The following is a 16718-nucleotide window of genomic DNA, read 5'->3' as shown; positions in this document are numbered from 1 at the left end:
CCTTCTAATAAAATGGGGTTAAATGCCTTTGAATATCAAACAGCCTGTGCTGGTTACTTCTGTGTCTGTAAGATGAACAAAGCTGTATTAAAAACTCTCATGTACTGAGTGAAAATTGATTAAAATCATTTGGGGTTTTTTATATATACATTTTCCTGTTCTTGCTGTCCTGAAGATAATTTTTTTAATACTAAATACCAATAAACTCTGCTGGTTTTACAGTATGGCTGAAAAGTGCACAAGAGGATGGAACCCTGTTTTATTTTTTCCCCATGATCTCCTATTTCTGCCATAAATGTAATTGCCTAAGACTTGATGTAAAAGAAAGAGGAATAGCCAAGTTGGTTGACTGGTTGTCCCATAAATTTTACAGCCTGCTTCAGAGAACTCCTGTATTTTAATGCCTTTGGCTTCGTTGGGATTTTTGTTTCCTGAGTGTTAGTGAGTTCAGTCATGTTGGCAGGAATTGGAACTTCCTGTTGACGTTGAAACAACAAAGGCTACAAAGGGAATGTGGAAATCTGGTTTAAACAATTCCAGTGGATGCTGTTAGAAATGCAGTTCAGCTTGGAGTTGCTTGCAGTGCATAGTGGGTAACTTGTAACTCCAAATGTGTATCTAACCTCAAGATACAAGCTTACATTACAGATGAAGAAGAAATCAAGGTTGCATGCATTCGCTATTGGTTGTCAAGCAGTGAACATTGAAACGTGTCCTACCTGGCAAGTGACTGAAGGTCAAGAGCCATTGAAGCTACTTCAGGAATAGTAGTTAAGTTCATTGAACTCCATGCTGCCTGTGATAGTGGAGACAGTATCTTCTATGTAGGAGTAAAGGTTTCTGTAGTGCTGGTAAACCCTCTGGAAGTTGTTCATTAAAAGGAAGCTTTCACTAAAACAGTGAGTGGTAGTCCTTTTGAGGAGCTTAGCTGCACACTAAGCAGGGCAGGTTGTGTATATGCATGATAAAAAGCACTTGTGAAATGATTCTGAAGGTTGGGTTTGTTAGTTGTGCTTAGTTCTCACAGATTGGGAAGGAGTTTGGCTTGCTCTGCCCCTGTGTACTTGGAAGAGAATGGTGGCTAAGTGCTGGGGTAGAATTGTCTTGAATTTGCCAGGAGAGTTTCTTCTGTAACTGAAGTGTACATCCAGCTCCTGTGTTAGGCCTTTCAAGGTACAGTGGAGGCTTCATTTGTGTGAAGGCAGACATCTGTGTGCTAGTTAAGCTGTGACAACCCATCAGCTGGGGCATGTGACTTGAATCCCTCCAGCATCTTGGCTACAGCTTTCTCAGTGTCACTGCCCGTGTGTCACTGCAGCAGACACTCGCCCTCCTGAGCTGCTCCTTCTGGCTGTGTCACTTGCAGCAGTGCCCTTTAGTGCACACTATATTAAGCAATAAGGCATAAGCATGAAATAGGTTTGCATGATTTGTTTTGAACTCGGCACATGCAAATTATCCAGAATGAAACTGCAGGGCTCAGTTTTTGTGAAATGAACTTTCTCAGCATGGCTCTTTGCCCTAGGATTAGTGTTCACCTCCTTAGGCCTCTCTTCCTGTTCCCTACCAAGTTTTGTTTCGTTGAAGTGGGAGAGGATTCTCTTGCACAGTGCACAAATTCTGAGAGAAAGGAATTGGCACCATTTTAAGCTGCAGGTTACAGGAGAATGTAGCTGCTTTGACTGATGTTATTCAGCCTATTATATTTTTAGGTAAAGCTTCATGTAAAATCTTCAGCATAGTAACTGCAGCTGGAATTCTGGTGTTACAAATCTGTATCTTAGCCCTGTCATTGATTTGCTCTGACCTTGAGCAAAATACTTAAGTTTTGGGTTGTAATTTCTTTCCCTGAAATAGGAATGAGACTATCTCTAAATTCTTTGTGCCCTACTTGAAAAGGTTGGTATTTGCTTGGTGGGAAATGGGCTTCTGTATTAACTTAGAGAATGGCAGAAAGAGAATTGGATATCAAGAAGCTCAAAGATGTGAAAAGTTGCAGTTTATTCTTAAAGAATTTTTAGAGTTTCCTAGTTCCTTTCTTGTGAGAGCAGCACTTAGTATTGCAGTGTGTGAACTACACAGGAGCTGTAGACAGTGATGACTGCATGCTGAAAACTAGAGTCCCAGCCACAGAATGCTTGTCTGAAACAAAAAACATCTTGAGAAACAAAAGAGCAGTGAAAAGAAAGGAAGGTGGTTATGAGATAATAAAACACTCCTGATGGGCTTTGTCTTAACTGGATTTTGCTCTGAGCTGAACAAGCAATATTAAAGGGGCTTAGAGATGATCCTGAAGCCAGAAGAGAGAAAGGAGATGCCTCAAAGAGAGCTCATTTCACAGCAAAGCAAAAGGGCTTTGAAGTTGTGGGAATGGAGGTCCTAGGACAAAACTAAACTTCCTTTTCTAAAATACTTGGGGTTTCAAAGGAGAGTATGAGTTTATAAGTGGTGATAGGACAAGATCTGATATTTGTTCCTTCAGGTCCTTGCTTTGGAATACTGGTCACTGAAAAGAGCTCTGGGATGTCTGGTTATGTGGGACAGTAATATTCAAATCCTCATAACTTTGTATCTAGTCTCAGTAACAAGGAACACATTGTGAAAGCAAATCAAAGAGTGGAAATTGCCCTCATCTTTCTCCTTGGGAAGGCCTTCAGGAAAAAAGCAAACCCCCCATGCTTGCAAAGATAAATAAGCTGATTAAATCTTAAGAGTTACATGTAAAGCTGCTAGCTTTGCCTGTTGGCAATGGTCTCTCAAGCTCCTCCCTTCAACCTAACGTTAGAAAGTTATTTTATTCTGACATGCTAAAACCATTCTGGGAGCCTCAAGGAGACATTTTTGCAGTTAAGTGTAATCCTGAACATCATTTGTGAGTGATCTCCTTTGATCCAGGTAGCAGAGCAACGTTTCTCACAGCTAATGTGTTGCAGAGTGTGGCTCAATAATTGGCCTTTTTACAGCATTTTGGAAGTGCTTTGTGCAGGTCTGTAAATACTTGAGATGCTTATTTATTTGATAGGAGGATTCCTTACTCTAGTCTTAAGACATGCAGAGAAGTTCTGAGTGTCAGGTCTAGTGTTATCTGCTGCTTCACTTCAGGGAAAATTGAGTGAATCAAGAAAAACACTAATACAACAAAAATGAAAGAAAGGACTGTCTCTAAATTGTATTTTATTTCTTGTAACTAGCACATTTGTGTCTGGCAGTACCTGACTCTGAAGGGTGCAGAAATACCTTCACATATATTCCAGTACTTAATCCACTCTGCCTTTTTCCCAAGTGCTGTTGGAGCTGGTTGAAGGAAGTTGTCTGCTCTAGTAATTTCAAGCTGTGATTCCTACTAATTCTCATTATTATCACCTCTCCTTTCAGACTTCTGGTTGTTTCAGAGGTGGCAGTGGAGCACACCTTTAGCACAGGAAAATGAGTGAGCTCGACCAGTTACGCCAGGAGGCTGAGCAACTGAAAAACCAAATCAGAGTGAGTATTGTGTCAGCGGGCCTCAGAGCCACAGCATGGGTGAGTGGTCATTTGGGCATCCTGAGGAGAACAGAGACAGAAATGATACAGCAAGTTGAATGTTTTCACAGTGTCAGAGTTAATGTTGTGGCTGTATAGGAAGGGAAGCACATATAACTGCATCAGGAAATTCCTTTTTTATCTTTAGTATTGCCTAGAAAATAATAGTGGTGCAAAAGAATACTGAGGCTTTTCTGAGCCAGACCATCACCAATGCTGAGTGACCTCCTGCTTAAAATAAGGTCAGCTATAAGGTTATTCAGGGCTTTGTCCAGTAAAGTCTTGAAGACTCCTCAGGATGGAGGCTGCATAGCCTGTCCAGACAAGCAGTTCCACTGCTTGACTGTCTTCTACATTTTCATCTTGAGAGAAGAAGTTGAAAGCTCAGTATGCTGTGTGTTATGATGACAGCAGATTATGCTCAGTTAGGATGGCTCCTCTGTGGGTGAGAAGCAGAAATGCTTTCTGAACCTTGTTTTGGGGGTGCTTGGTCAGCTTGACAAAACAGAGACCCAGAGATGTACAGAACTTCTGATTTCTGTAACTTTCCTCCGTTGCAGGATGCTAGGAAAGCATGTGCAGATGCCACCTTGGCTCAGGTAAGCATTTGAGAGTTACCCTGCTGGGCTTAACCTACTTATTAATTTCTCAATGACATTGCAGTTATGTCTGAACTGCTGCTGAACCTGAGCTAATACCTTTGCATCTTGCTGTACTGTCACATTTTGATCCTTCTGGCTTGGATTCAGTCAATGTTACCTCGGGGAAAGGGAAATCTGTACTCTGAATAGTGCATCTCATGGAGATACTGTGGTTTATTCTAGAAACCTGTTAGGAATTTAGGCTGAAGCATGATTATAGCAGAGGAAGATGTGGCCAGACTTTGCTTTTCTGGTTTTCTAGATATATGTTGAATTGGCTTACTCCTCATCTACTTCAGTCCACTTGCTTGAATACTGACTATTAAACCTGGGTGTCTGAGTTCACATAATTGGTACAGAAGTGATTACTTTCAGTTTATTAACTTAAAATGTCATTAATCTTATATGAGGCACAATGTCGAGTATTTTTCAAGGTGAAGGTGGGGGGAAGGGGGGAAAGCTTCAGTGTTAGTCAATAGGAAAGATGCCCACCATGAAAAGAATTTTGTGGGGGACTTTGTTATCTGTTTATCTGAGTCCTAAGCTGGGTTGATGGCCTTTGAAAAGAAGCAGAGATCTTTACTCAAATGCATTTGCTGAAGAATTTCGTAGCATGGAGACATGAGAAGCATGTAGACATTATCCATACAACAAACTCAGGGACTGGTTGGGATGTGTGGTGCTTAGTCCTGGAAGTGTGTTGTGCTGGTTTGTGTCTTTGCTTTTTGGGGTTGTTAGTTTTGTGTTGTTATTCTTTTTTTAAACTGGTACTTCTCTCCAGTCTGAAGGACTGCCTTATATTGAATTTAACAGTGTAAGGACAGCTAAAGTGATTACTTCCTCACTTGGCTATTCACTTCTTGAAGATAAAAGTAGTCTTGAAGAAGCTCAATAAATGAGGAATACAGTGAATGTAATAATCCTACACTTGGAAGGGAAGGCCACTTGGATCTGAAAGCAAGTTATTAATTAATCCTTTGAAAGTGGAGACCTTTAAAGCCTGATATACTTCCCCACACCCACCCTTCTGGAAAGAAGCAGTCTACCACATACATCTGTAAGGAGTAGAAAATGCTGATCAAAGGTCTGAAATTCTAGAGGTCTAAGAAGATATGACCTAAGCACAGCAATATCTGAGAGCCTTTAGAAATGCCACAGAGAGGCTGCTTTCTGCCTTTGGTGAAGACAGAAAATGGTTTAACTTTGGATTAGGCAATTCAAAGCCTCAGTCACTACTCAAAATAAGGAGCTTTGGTCTGCACTGGAGTGCTCTTTTAAATGTAATTGTGTGTGATGTGTTGCTTTTGAAACTGTGGAGTGTATGACACCATTTCCCTTGCAGATCACAGCCAATATTGACCCAGTGGGGAGAATTCAGATGCGCACTAGAAGAACACTGCGGGGACACCTGGCTAAAATTTATGCAATGCACTGGGGGACTGATTCCAGGTGGGTGCTAGTGCTACAAATCAGATCCTTGGTAAATTGAGTGCACAGGACTCTGCTTTTCCCATTCCTACCGCTGGAAACCACTAATCCCAAGAAATTCAGAAAAGCAAGAGAAATGAGAAAGCTCCAATGTGGCTTTTTTCTCCTAATGTCCTTTTTTTTTTATTAGTGCCAAAGTGCCAGTCTTCTACTTGCCTGCAAGCTAGAGCTGTGGTACCACATGAGGGCCTGTGAAGATGGAGTAGATTTCATTATCAGTTGCCTTTTCTTGCTCAAGTGTCTTCCAGTTAACTACTGAGGTTTAGTTGGAAGAAACTAAACGATACCAATATCAGCTACTTTCACTCCCCTTTCAAGAATTTTAAGGCACGCTAATGGCAGCACATTGTCAGCCTTCAGTTAAACCCATGTTGTTGCTGCTGCCTTGCAGGAACAAAAGAAATTCCCCTTAGGAATTTTTAAGCTACAACTAAGGAGTTTGTCAGTTGCAGTTGGCCTCTTTTTCTACTTCAGTCTTTTACACCTCGGTTTCCTGTGCCTTGAAAGAAGCTAATTTCTCACAGATATGTAGAGTTCATTGCTTCAGGCATCTCTTTGGCATGTAGCTTATTTAAAAGATGGGAATTCAATTTCTTGTTTGGCAAAAGTGTTTCAAGACAGCTCTAATAAAATACAACCTAGGGCAAAAAAAAGAAGAAATAATGCAGAGAGGCTGGAGTACCTCAATGATTACACTGATTCGTTCAGCTTGGAAATGGTCAGAGGAAGATGCACAGTGCAAATTTTAATACCATGTTGGAGTATTTTGTCCAGAATGACTTAGACAATGTGGAGACTATAGAGATTTTTGTGTCAGTGTAGCTGGTCTTTCTTGAAGCACATTAAAAGCAGGTAAGAGTTCTGAACAATGAATTAGTTGCATCATGTTTCAGATGTGATTGCTGGGTGGGGGATTGAGGTGAGGTAAAAGTCTTCCCAATGCTACCCCTTCCATTAATGCTGTGTTTTGTTGTCATTTCCCATTGTGTTTCAGTGCTGACATTCCTTCAGGGCTGTCTTAGTGTCGATTCCCAGACCCCATGAGTCTGAAGCCTATGTTTAGGACACACAGGCAGTGATTCCATGCAAGTTTTTTCCCTCTGATATCTATGCTGTGATGTTAGTTTAGTAGCTTCAGTTTATCCTGACATTAGAATGTGTTAACATGGAGGTGTTGCATCATATTTAACACTGAAATGGAGTCATTTCAAAGCTATTTTGCTGGTGCTCATAACTGAGTGGGTAATGCCCTGCTGTGCCTTGGCCTTGATGGTGGAGACAAATGCCCCAACACAGATGTTCATCACAAAGCTTCTTGTCTTCCTGCAATGATTGTGTTTCCTTTCTGTTTCCTCTCTAGGCTTCTAGTTAGTGCCTCCCAGGATGGCAAACTTATAATTTGGGACAGCTATACTACAAACAAGGTAAGGCTAGCTGACGTGGTGCTATGTAATTCAGTTGTGAATATGAAGGAGGGAAATGTTAGCTGTCATGATTCTGGCTGCATTACTTCTGTAGTTCTAAGATCAAACTCATGTTGCCCCTTCAAATTAGTTTGAGAGAGCTGCAGAAGCCTATTGTGCACAGGAGCATGTGTGTCACTTCATAGGGAACTGACTTTATTTCAAATACATTTTCCTGTCTTAGCTTGCTGTTGGCTCAAAAATAATTTTGCCAGTGCACCTGAGCAAATGGCATCCTGCAGAGGACAGAGAAGCAAACTCCTCCAGTAGCAGCTCCTAAAGCTGGGATTATTGTTGAATCCTAGATGTGAAACTAGTGCATCCTTACCTTTACTGAAGAGTAAAATGAAAAACACCCAAGCAACTAAACAAACAAAGCCCCAAAACCCAAACCACAAATCTTCTGGAATTAGAAGCAGCAAACAGCTTGGTGTTGTGCTCAGTTTGACTGGGTAACACCCTGGAGCAGTTAGTGCAGCAGCACTGGAATGCAGGTCTCCAGATGTGCTTCGGCCATTGCAGCATAGAGTGGAAGTAACACAGGTCGGAATCTTCCTAACGATAAAATGGCTTCAGGTGACTATTTTGATGAGTTCTTTAGTAGAAGACTTCCAAAACAGAGCTGATTATGGGTTTAGTGCAGGGTATTGTTTTTTAACTGCTGATTGCTTCAGGATGACTGATTACATTCTGTTCTCCTGCTGTTACTGTCACCTTTACCCTAAGAAATGCAGGAAGATTGTTAATACTGCACAAACTCTCAGGATATGATCCCCTTTCTGAAGATGTTAAGAGCAAATCTGAAGGATGAATGCAAGGAGATAACATGACAGAACAGGTTGAGCTTGGATACATTTTTAAATCGAGTTCTTTGAGCACAGAATGAGAAGGAACCATGGGGTAGTTATTTAAATCTGAAGCCTGATTGCTTGCAGCGGGTTTCCAAAGAAGGATTTAAATGACAGTGAAAGGAGCCGATTTCCTTACTTACCATTCATAGCATCGGAGCCTGGAAATGGCAGTTTTGCTGACTGCACTTGGAAGTCAATATTTTCCTGAACCCATAATAAACCAATAGTAATCAGAGCACTGCAATGAAATAATTTAGTTTTTAGCAAAATTGTTGATTAAAGCGGATTCAGGAAAGGCAAAGCTGAGGTTTTAATTACGTCACAACTTGGTCTGACGAGCTACATGTGCAAGTTACCCCCAAAATAGTTTGATACTCAAACAGCTAAAGACTTTTCACTGCTTTCTTGTTCTTTTGACAAAAAAAAAGATGATGCATGTCTTCAGAGGGAGGCAGAAGCCTTCCTGGGGGTGCATTATTGAATCAGTTGCTGTGCAGATGAAACACACGGGTGTGTTGCTTTCAGGTGCATGCTATTCCCCTGCGCTCATCCTGGGTGATGACTTGTGCATATGCTCCTTCTGGAAATTACGTGGCTTGTGGTGGTCTTGATAACATCTGTTCCATTTATAACTTGAAAACTCGTGAAGGGAATGTACGTGTCAGCCGTGAACTAGCTGGTCACACAGGTGAGTGCCTGCTCAGAATGCTCTTAAGTTACCTAAGCACAGCCATCAGCCATTTCCCTCTTTATGGTCTCTTTGTTTCCACAGAGAGCTCATCCACAACACAGCAAAACAAAGGTAGATTGCTCTAGAGGCTGTCAGCGTGGCTCCAGAGAAAACCTCTAATGGTGTTAGAGATATCTTTGTTTAGGCTGAGTTGCTGTGGTCCCAGTGTATCTCTGTGCTGCTGTACTGGTTGAATTTGGCACAGTCTGTAAAGAACAAAATCACATTTTGTCCAAAATGTCAGAGTTTCCCGTATTAAAAACTGCTTGTGTTGTGTTTTGGGCTTATACAGTAGTTCTTAATGCATAATCAGGAGATGAGGAAGCAACATATAAGCAAGCCAGAGTGCAGTGTGAAGAGTGATTTCTGTTCTAACTCATCAACTTCCAATTTTGTTTTCAGGATACTTGTCATGCTGTCGCTTCTTGGATGATAATCAAATCGTTACCAGCTCTGGCGACACTACTTGGTAAGCAGCACAGCTTGGACATGATCATTAGTAATGGCTTTTCACAGCTATGCTCTTCCTGAAGGGAATTTGCTCCTTCATAAATCTGATGGTCATCCAGAAGATTCAGTGGGATGTAATCATCATTCACATGTCACATTTTTACTTGGAAAACTTGGACTTTGAAGTGTGTTAGCTTTGGCTGCCCGTTTCTCTGCAGAGCTTGACCTAATTCTCTGTTGAGATGGTATGGGAAGTGGGTTTTTTACTGTAACTATTTGGACTAATGACTTCTCTCAGTCTTGTTTAGTATGCAGTATTTATTACTTTAAAAGTTCTACTTGGTCTTTTCTAATAACAGAATTTATGCCATTACTGGGAAGAGCTCCTAGAAAATATTCTGCAGTGACAGTAGATGGATTTGTTGAGGAGAATGTAGGTGTATGTCTTAATAAATACTAGCTTCTGAACAAAAAAAGACCTCCATCTTTTACATACATTTTTCTATCTAGTTCTGAAAAGCATTACAGCTCTCCCAAGCAGCAGTTCCTAGAGCAAAGGTGGTCTAATAAACACCTCTCCTACACAGTATTAGTCTCTTTGAATGCCTGTCTTAGTCCAAAGATTCAGAGCAGCTATTAAGTATATACTTTTTATATACCAGTTTATTTTTAAGATGTCTTGGTGGTTTGTTGTGTTGCTTTTTAGAAGAGCCAAAACCAAGCAGGATTTGTTCAAATGATGCTCTTTCTAAAGGAGCTGCTTCAGGCGTTATTGTAGTAACTCTGCAGTTGCCTTGACAGTTTGTCCTTGACAGCAGTTCAGGCAAACTTCAAAGTACAGCCATCTCTTCTTTGTCTGGTGACAATCTGCCACTGATGGCTCTGGTTTGTGGAGAAATTACAGAAATTAAACCCCTTTAGTCCTCCTTAAACATTTCGTCCTCTTGTTAGGGAGGTGGTAATGTTCTTTCATCCTTTTATACCCTTTGATTATCCCCGTAGTAGTGATGTTTGCTGTCTTGGGAAAGTGGAGCAGGTTTAAGGTGACAGACACAATTCACCAAGTTACACATCCTCAGAGTGTGTTGGAGAATGAGAAGTGCTGAGTCACATTTTGCTGTAGCCTTAGCACTGCTGCTTTCAGTAACGCTTGCAGCAATTCTGGACAGCAGTCAGTGGCACATCACAAGAGTTTCGTGGCTCATCATCCATGAGTGTTAGCAACTGGGTTTTGCACTGTTTCTCAATTAAAAACCCTCAGTATTTTAAAATGGAAGGCAGCCTTTCAAATCTTGCATGTACAATTATCTTGTAACTCTTAGGATATATGTTTTAGTTAATACTTCAGAGTTTGACTTTCCCAGCAGTGCTATAACTGAGCAGGCTTACGCAAGAATTCTAGCAGTACAACCGTGTTCATTTTTTGCCTTGTTAATTGTTCTTTCAAGTGCTCTCTGGGACATAGAAACTGGTCAGCAGACAACTACATTTACTGGGCACACTGGAGATGTCATGAGTTTGTCCCTTGCTCCTGATGCCCGGTGTTTTGTTTCTGGTGCCTGCGATGCCTCTGCCAAACTGTGGGATGTTAGAGAAGGAATGTGTCGGCAAACCTTCACTGGCCACGAGTCGGACATCAATGCCATCTGTGTAGGTATCACCTCCAGCAAGGATGTGGGATTTCAGTCTGTGTATTTCCCTGCTCTTAGGCATGTACTGCGTGATGTAGTATGTTGGCTTGTTTTCTTGAACAGCTGTTGTAGCTGGTGGAAGTACCTGAAATGTGTACAGCCCCAGATCCATTGTGGTAAATGGAGACAGTGGCTGTTCATCGAAAAATTAAGGTTGGAAAAGATCTCCAAGATCATCAAGTGCAGCCATCAACCCAACACCACCACAACCTCTACATCATGGCCCAGTGGGCCACATCTACACATTTTCTTTAACATCTCCAGGGTGACTCCACCACCTCCCCTGGGCAAATTCCAATGCCTGATCCCTCTTTCAGGAAAAGAATTTTTTCCTTGTATACAACCTAAACCTCCCCTGGTGCAACTTGAGGCTATTTCCTCTTGCCCTGTCACTTGTTACTTGAGAGAAGAAACCAGTACCCACCTCACAGCAACCTCTTTTCAGGTAGTTGAGAACAATAAAGTCACCCCTCAGCTTTCTTTTCTCCAGACTATGCTCTTCATTAGTCCATTGGTTGTGCCCATATGCCAGTAGTGTAGAGGTGAATATTCTTTGCTTTATTTTTCCACTCAGGCTGTGAAAACTGAGACAGAGGAATGGAGTCTGAAATGTGTATTTATTTATTTTTTTCCCCCTTTCTTCCCCTCCCTTATCAAAGTTCTTCCCAAATGGCAATGCATTTGCCACAGGCTCGGATGATGCTACCTGCAGGCTCTTTGATCTTCGGGCTGATCAGGAACTCATGGTTTACTCACATGACAACATCATCTGCGGCATCACCTCCGTAGCGTTTTCCAAGAGTGGACGTCTGCTCTTAGCTGGTTATGATGACTTCAACTGCAATGTCTGGGACACACTGAAAGCTGATAGAGCAGGTGAGTGCTTTTGATGATAAACCTTAGAAATGCAGTGTGAAATGCTGGATGTGTGACTTGAGTCATGTGCACAGACCACTCCCTGCTCAGCTTTCAAACTGGTAACCAGCGTTAGGTGACCAATGATGGAAGCAGCTTGATGATAAACTGGAATTCTGCTAAAGGACAGAAGGGAACAAAGGAAGATTGCCATTAAAAACAAAGTTTTGGGGGTGGAGGGCTGGTTTTTGTTATTAGACTGTCTGGCATTGTTTGTGTATGAACTGTTCAAGCAATTCACCACTGATGTTCATAGATTCAGGGAATTGGTTAGTTTGGAAGGGACCTTAAAGATCACCCAAGTCCAACCCCTCTGCCATGGGCAGGGACACCTCTCACTAGGCCAGGGACACCTCTTCAAGGCCTCATCCAACCTGGCCTTGAACACCTTTAGGGAGGGAGCATCCACAACTTCCCTGGGCAACCTGTTCCAGTGTCTCTCCACCCTCCCTGTAGAGAATTTTTCTAATGTTACTGTTTATATAAAATATTTGTTTTCCTGATATTTGTATTAGTAGTTGGAGAGACAACCAGAGAAACAAACACTGTGGAGATTACCTTCTGAGGAAATGAGTATGAAATTTATGGTTTAATGATTAACACAATTTAACTTCAGTTCTTTAAAATGAGAGCATTAGGGGGGGGAAAAAAAAGGAGACAAGGTATAAATTAGGCCATAAGTGTTTTGTTGTTCTCATCAGAATAGGGGCTGAGAACAAGAGCCTGCTCTCTCTTGCCAAATAAAGTATTCTTGGCTTTCAAAATTATCCAAGGTGGGTTTTAAGAGCAGGCAAAGAACTCCAGCCAAGCAAAATATTCTTCCACATAGAGCTGAAAGGCTTAGTTGCAAGTACATTAGTTACTGCAAATTGCCTCATCACTTTGAGGGCAGGATACACTTTGGGCACTCAGTCCATGTTTTGTGAACAGCAGTTGGCTCTTTTTGCAAGTTAATGGAGCAAAATCCAGTTGTTTCAGTACTGAAATGTGTCTTATGGAGAGGCCTTGTCTGTGTGTTGGGATTTAAGACTCAACATTCTTGTACTTTGGTTATTGAGACAACAAATGTGCATATAAGCCTATATAGGGATGAATTAAGACATTGCTCTTGATTAATGTCCAGGTTAGTTTGCAATTGGCCATATTTAAGTACTGTAAAAACAGTTCCATGGGTTTTCCTGTATTTTTTCCTTGAAAGACCTTCATGAAGAAAAACACAGCAGGAGGTGGTCATTTTGCTTACTTGTAGAGAGGAGAAACAAGTCTGACATACTGCTGTGTTTATGGTCCATGTTCTCATGAAGTGTGATTCTTTATTGTCAAGTTTTAGAACTGATTTTAACAACTACTTTGTCAAGTATTCTGCTTAGTGAAATGTTCTGAGCCTGAAGATTGAGCAGATTTGACACTTCTGTCCTGCCTGATTCTATATTAAAACCCTTTGTGGTTATGTATTCAGTTCAAATTGTGTAAGACTTCTTGGTGCTCTTCTGCTGCAGCACTTGGTTATGTTGATGAATTTTGATCTATTAATGCACAGCCAGTTCTAGGTAGCTCCTAGGTATTTGGCTTAGCTCTGGCTTCTGTATTGTGCCGAATTTCTCACGGTTGTATGGTTTGTTTCACCACGCACGGTTTGCCTTCTGCAGAAGTGCACAGCTCTGTGCAGAGGCTTAGACACTTGTATGGATTTAATAGGATCTGGAGATTACTGGTGTTACTCACACAGCATTACTGCTGTTGGAAAGTGTATCAGCAATATGACTTCTTTCACCTCTTCAAGCCTCAGGACCCCTTGTGTATGAAGTAGTGACTTTATTGCACTGAACGAACAGTTAATGCACATTTTTAAACGCAAAACTTTGAGCTAAAGCTGACTTAATTCGTGTTCTTACTGGAGAGTAGTAAGTGGAGGGGAAAAGCCCAAAACATGAATGAGGAGAGTCCTGTGAGCAGTGTAATTTATGTAGCAAGATTAATTTTAAGTCTTTCAAGACTATCTTAGCTCAGTGCTGTGGACTGGAAAGAGCTTGAGTGTAATTAGTTTTTCTTTTTACCTTCTTGAAACTCTTAAATGAGAGGGGATAGAGGAAAATGTTGGCTCCTTGAGTCTTTCTGTTTCGAGTCTCAATTCTTATTTTAATGGCACTATAATTGAATTGTAGCAGAACTCTGTATTGACAAATAAATTGTATGTAGGAGTTTGTCTTGTAAGTGCCTGTAAATGTAGTAAGATGAAATTAGATGAAAAGTGCTTTAGTGCTCATAACATAATTCAGCTTACCTTCTGATTTTGCACATGGAGAAACTGTAAAATCCAACTGATCTTTATTGCTGTGGAGAGGAAATCCTAAGAGCTGTGCAGTGCAGGGTCATGTGTTTATTGCTGTGACATTGTCAGCAGAAGCTTCAGGGCTGTGATTGCTCAACTCTCAAGAAACCAATAAAGATCATAACGTGGGAAACAGACAAGGGAAATTCTGCGTTTACCGAATTACCCCCATGTAAACCCATCTGGTTATGCTAAAGTTTGTGCTTAGAAAACCCCAAATCAGCTAAAAATGGCACTCATTTTGTTCAGGGGGTTTGAATGTGTTGGTTAACCAGGCCAAACACGCGTGCCACGGCGTTCTTGGACCTGGAATCTGAAATCATCCCAGTAACGAAGCATGTTTGTTACATGTTCTTATTTATAGGTGTCCTTGCTGGTCATGATAACCGTGTCAGTTGCTTAGGTGTGACTGATGATGGGATGGCAGTGGCAACAGGATCATGGGACAGCTTCCTCAAGATCTGGAACTGAAGTGTAGGTAGGTATCCAACTCATGAGGGCTGTCCATGCAGAATGCTTTTTCCCAGGTCTGAGCGGTGCCGTTTCACTGATGCTGCAAGCTCGTAGTTCAGATTAGGAAAGTCACGGAGGGCTGAAAAAAAAAAAAGCAGCACAACAGAAAGCAAGCAATGCATTTGTTTTTTCAGAGGCTATTTGTTTAATGTATGCGATGCCATTTTTGTGCTGAGCTATTTTTGGCCTGTTTTATTTCCCTGCTAGGGATGAGTGTACAGTCTTCCGAGCCCGAGTTAGTAAATAAATGGCGTTCTTGAAAATGGTGAGATAATGGCTAAATGCGTCAGTGGGTGGCCAGAGCAGAGCTTGAAACTTGATTACACTTTAGCCAAGTGCAACTCTTAATAAATCTTTCTGTGTGTCAGAAGAGCGCCGGACTCCATGACTGGAAGAAGTTCCCAACGGTTGAAAATGACAAATTGATAGCATATCCAATCCAACCATACTAACTCGGACCCCATCCTCCCCAACTTCAAAGGGCAAGATCTTTTCCGTCTCCTGTTGCTGAAATGAAGAGCACAATTACCTTTCCAAGAAGAATTTCTGTGTTGTAAGCAAAATGAAATTGTGCATTCCTTTTGGGACCATTTCTTTTTTTTTTTTTTTCTCCCCCACCCCCTCCTTTTCTTTCGTTTTTTTCCCCTTTTATTTTGTTGTTGTTTCTTTCTTTTTCCTTCCTCTATTTGTCTTGAGAGTTTAAAAACGAAACACTATCATAAAAGCATGACCAGAAAATAAACTTGAGCATAATTGTGAAACAGTTAGCTTTCACTGTAGTTTCCAAGTTGAAGTTAAGGACTTTATCTCACACACTTGCAAATTTTGAAGTCATGTTTGTAGCAGGATTTATTATTTTTATTTTGGTGGTTTGTTTTGGGTTTTTTTTTCCCCCAAGTTTCCTTTTTAAGTACATTTCTCTGTGTATTTAATTGAGCAAAACAAGGGAGTCCTAGCCCAGAGCACCTGGGGGGTCGTTAACGCTGTAAATTTAGTCCCTGATTTTGTTTTGGTTTCTGTTATTTTCTAGTCTCACAGATAATTGTTGCACAAAACTTGGCATATATAGGATAATGTTAAGCAGTAAGGTAACCAAGCACATGCTGTAAAAGGTAATGAATGCTTGTTTAAAGAATCCTTTCACCTTTTATGGATAACAAATGCAATCCTTGGTCCCTCCTGCCCTCCCCCCCGCCCCCTTTTCACCACACTGATTTTTTTAATCCAAAGTTTTGGGTTTTGTCCACTTGAAAGGGCAGTTTCTATACCCTAACACTATCCTACGAGTCTCAACAACCAGGAAATCTCTGTTTTCAAAAGAGACCTATCCTACACTTGGGTATTGAGTCAATTCTTTGTGTATGAAATGATGTACAAATCAATGTTTTGAAAATAATGATCTTGAACTTTCTAAGTTAAAGCAGAAAAAAAAAAAAAACAAAAGAAAAATAAACCTTTTTTTTTTTTCCTTTTTGGATTGTTTGCCATATTGGGTGGGTTTACTCTTAGAAATCGCATGCTGTAGAAACGCTAAAGAAAAAAAAAGTGCATATTGGACTAAGTCCTTAGATGTTTTTTCTTTGAAGAAATAACCTGTTTAAAAAGAGAAAAGAAAAAAAAAAAAACAAACCAACAAACCTGTAACCATTGTCGCTGTATTCATTCATTGTTGCTACTCTGTGCATAAGTCTATGAAGAACTCAAGTACCAAGCTATGCACGTCTTGGAGTAGCGCCAGAAGTCACCTCCTCTTTTGGGTTTCTTGTCTCTTTCTTTTTTTGGGGGGGTGGTGGTGTTTTGTTTTGGTTGGGTTTTTTTTTGGGGGGGGGGTTTGTTTCTGTTTTATTGGGTTTTGGGTTTTTTTTGGTGTTTTGTTTTTGTTGGGTTGTTTTTTTTTTTTAAAAAAAAAAAAAAAGAAACAGCCTGTTCAAACAATCGCTGTCAAAAGATTCTGGGGTGTGGGAGGAGGGAACCTAAGACCATCTTCTTTATAAATCAGTTCCTCACAGCCAGTTGTTCCCCTTGGAGGATGAGTCCTTTGCATCTGATCAGAGTCATTTTTGTAATGAGCAGGTTTTCCTGGCTTTCTTTTCAAATAAAACGTTGAAAGCAGCAGTGTTTG

At 40.9% G+C, this 16718-nt stretch overlaps 1 protein-coding gene across 1 annotated transcript in view; it reads left to right on the top strand.

The window, feature by feature from the left end:
- GNB1 (G protein subunit beta 1) overlaps positions 1-15199 on the top strand; it is a 37962-nt gene extending 22763 nt beyond the window's left edge. The window contains exons 3-12 of the mRNA XM_054175723.1: positions 3376-3483; positions 4083-4121; positions 5506-5612; positions 7012-7075; positions 8491-8653; positions 9098-9164; positions 10594-10795; positions 11496-11712; positions 14448-14557; positions 14963-15199. Coding sequence (XP_054031698.1) covers positions 3427-3483; positions 4083-4121; positions 5506-5612; positions 7012-7075; positions 8491-8653; positions 9098-9164; positions 10594-10795; positions 11496-11712; positions 14448-14554 — 1023 coding nt within the window. The 5' untranslated portion in view covers positions 3376-3426 and the 3' untranslated portion in view covers positions 14555-14557; positions 14963-15199. The remainder of the gene's footprint in view (positions 1-3375; positions 3484-4082; positions 4122-5505; positions 5613-7011; positions 7076-8490; positions 8654-9097; positions 9165-10593; positions 10796-11495; positions 11713-14447; positions 14558-14962) is intronic.
- The last annotated feature ends 1519 nt before the right edge of the window (positions 15200-16718 follow it).

The sequence above is a fragment of the Dryobates pubescens genome, chromosome 33, assembly GCF_014839835.1.
Source record: "Dryobates pubescens isolate bDryPub1 chromosome 33, bDryPub1.pri, whole genome shotgun sequence".
Taxonomy (NCBI): Eukaryota; Metazoa; Chordata; class Aves; order Piciformes; family Picidae; genus Dryobates; species Dryobates pubescens.
This window is presented reverse-complemented; position numbering and strand designations above follow the sequence as displayed.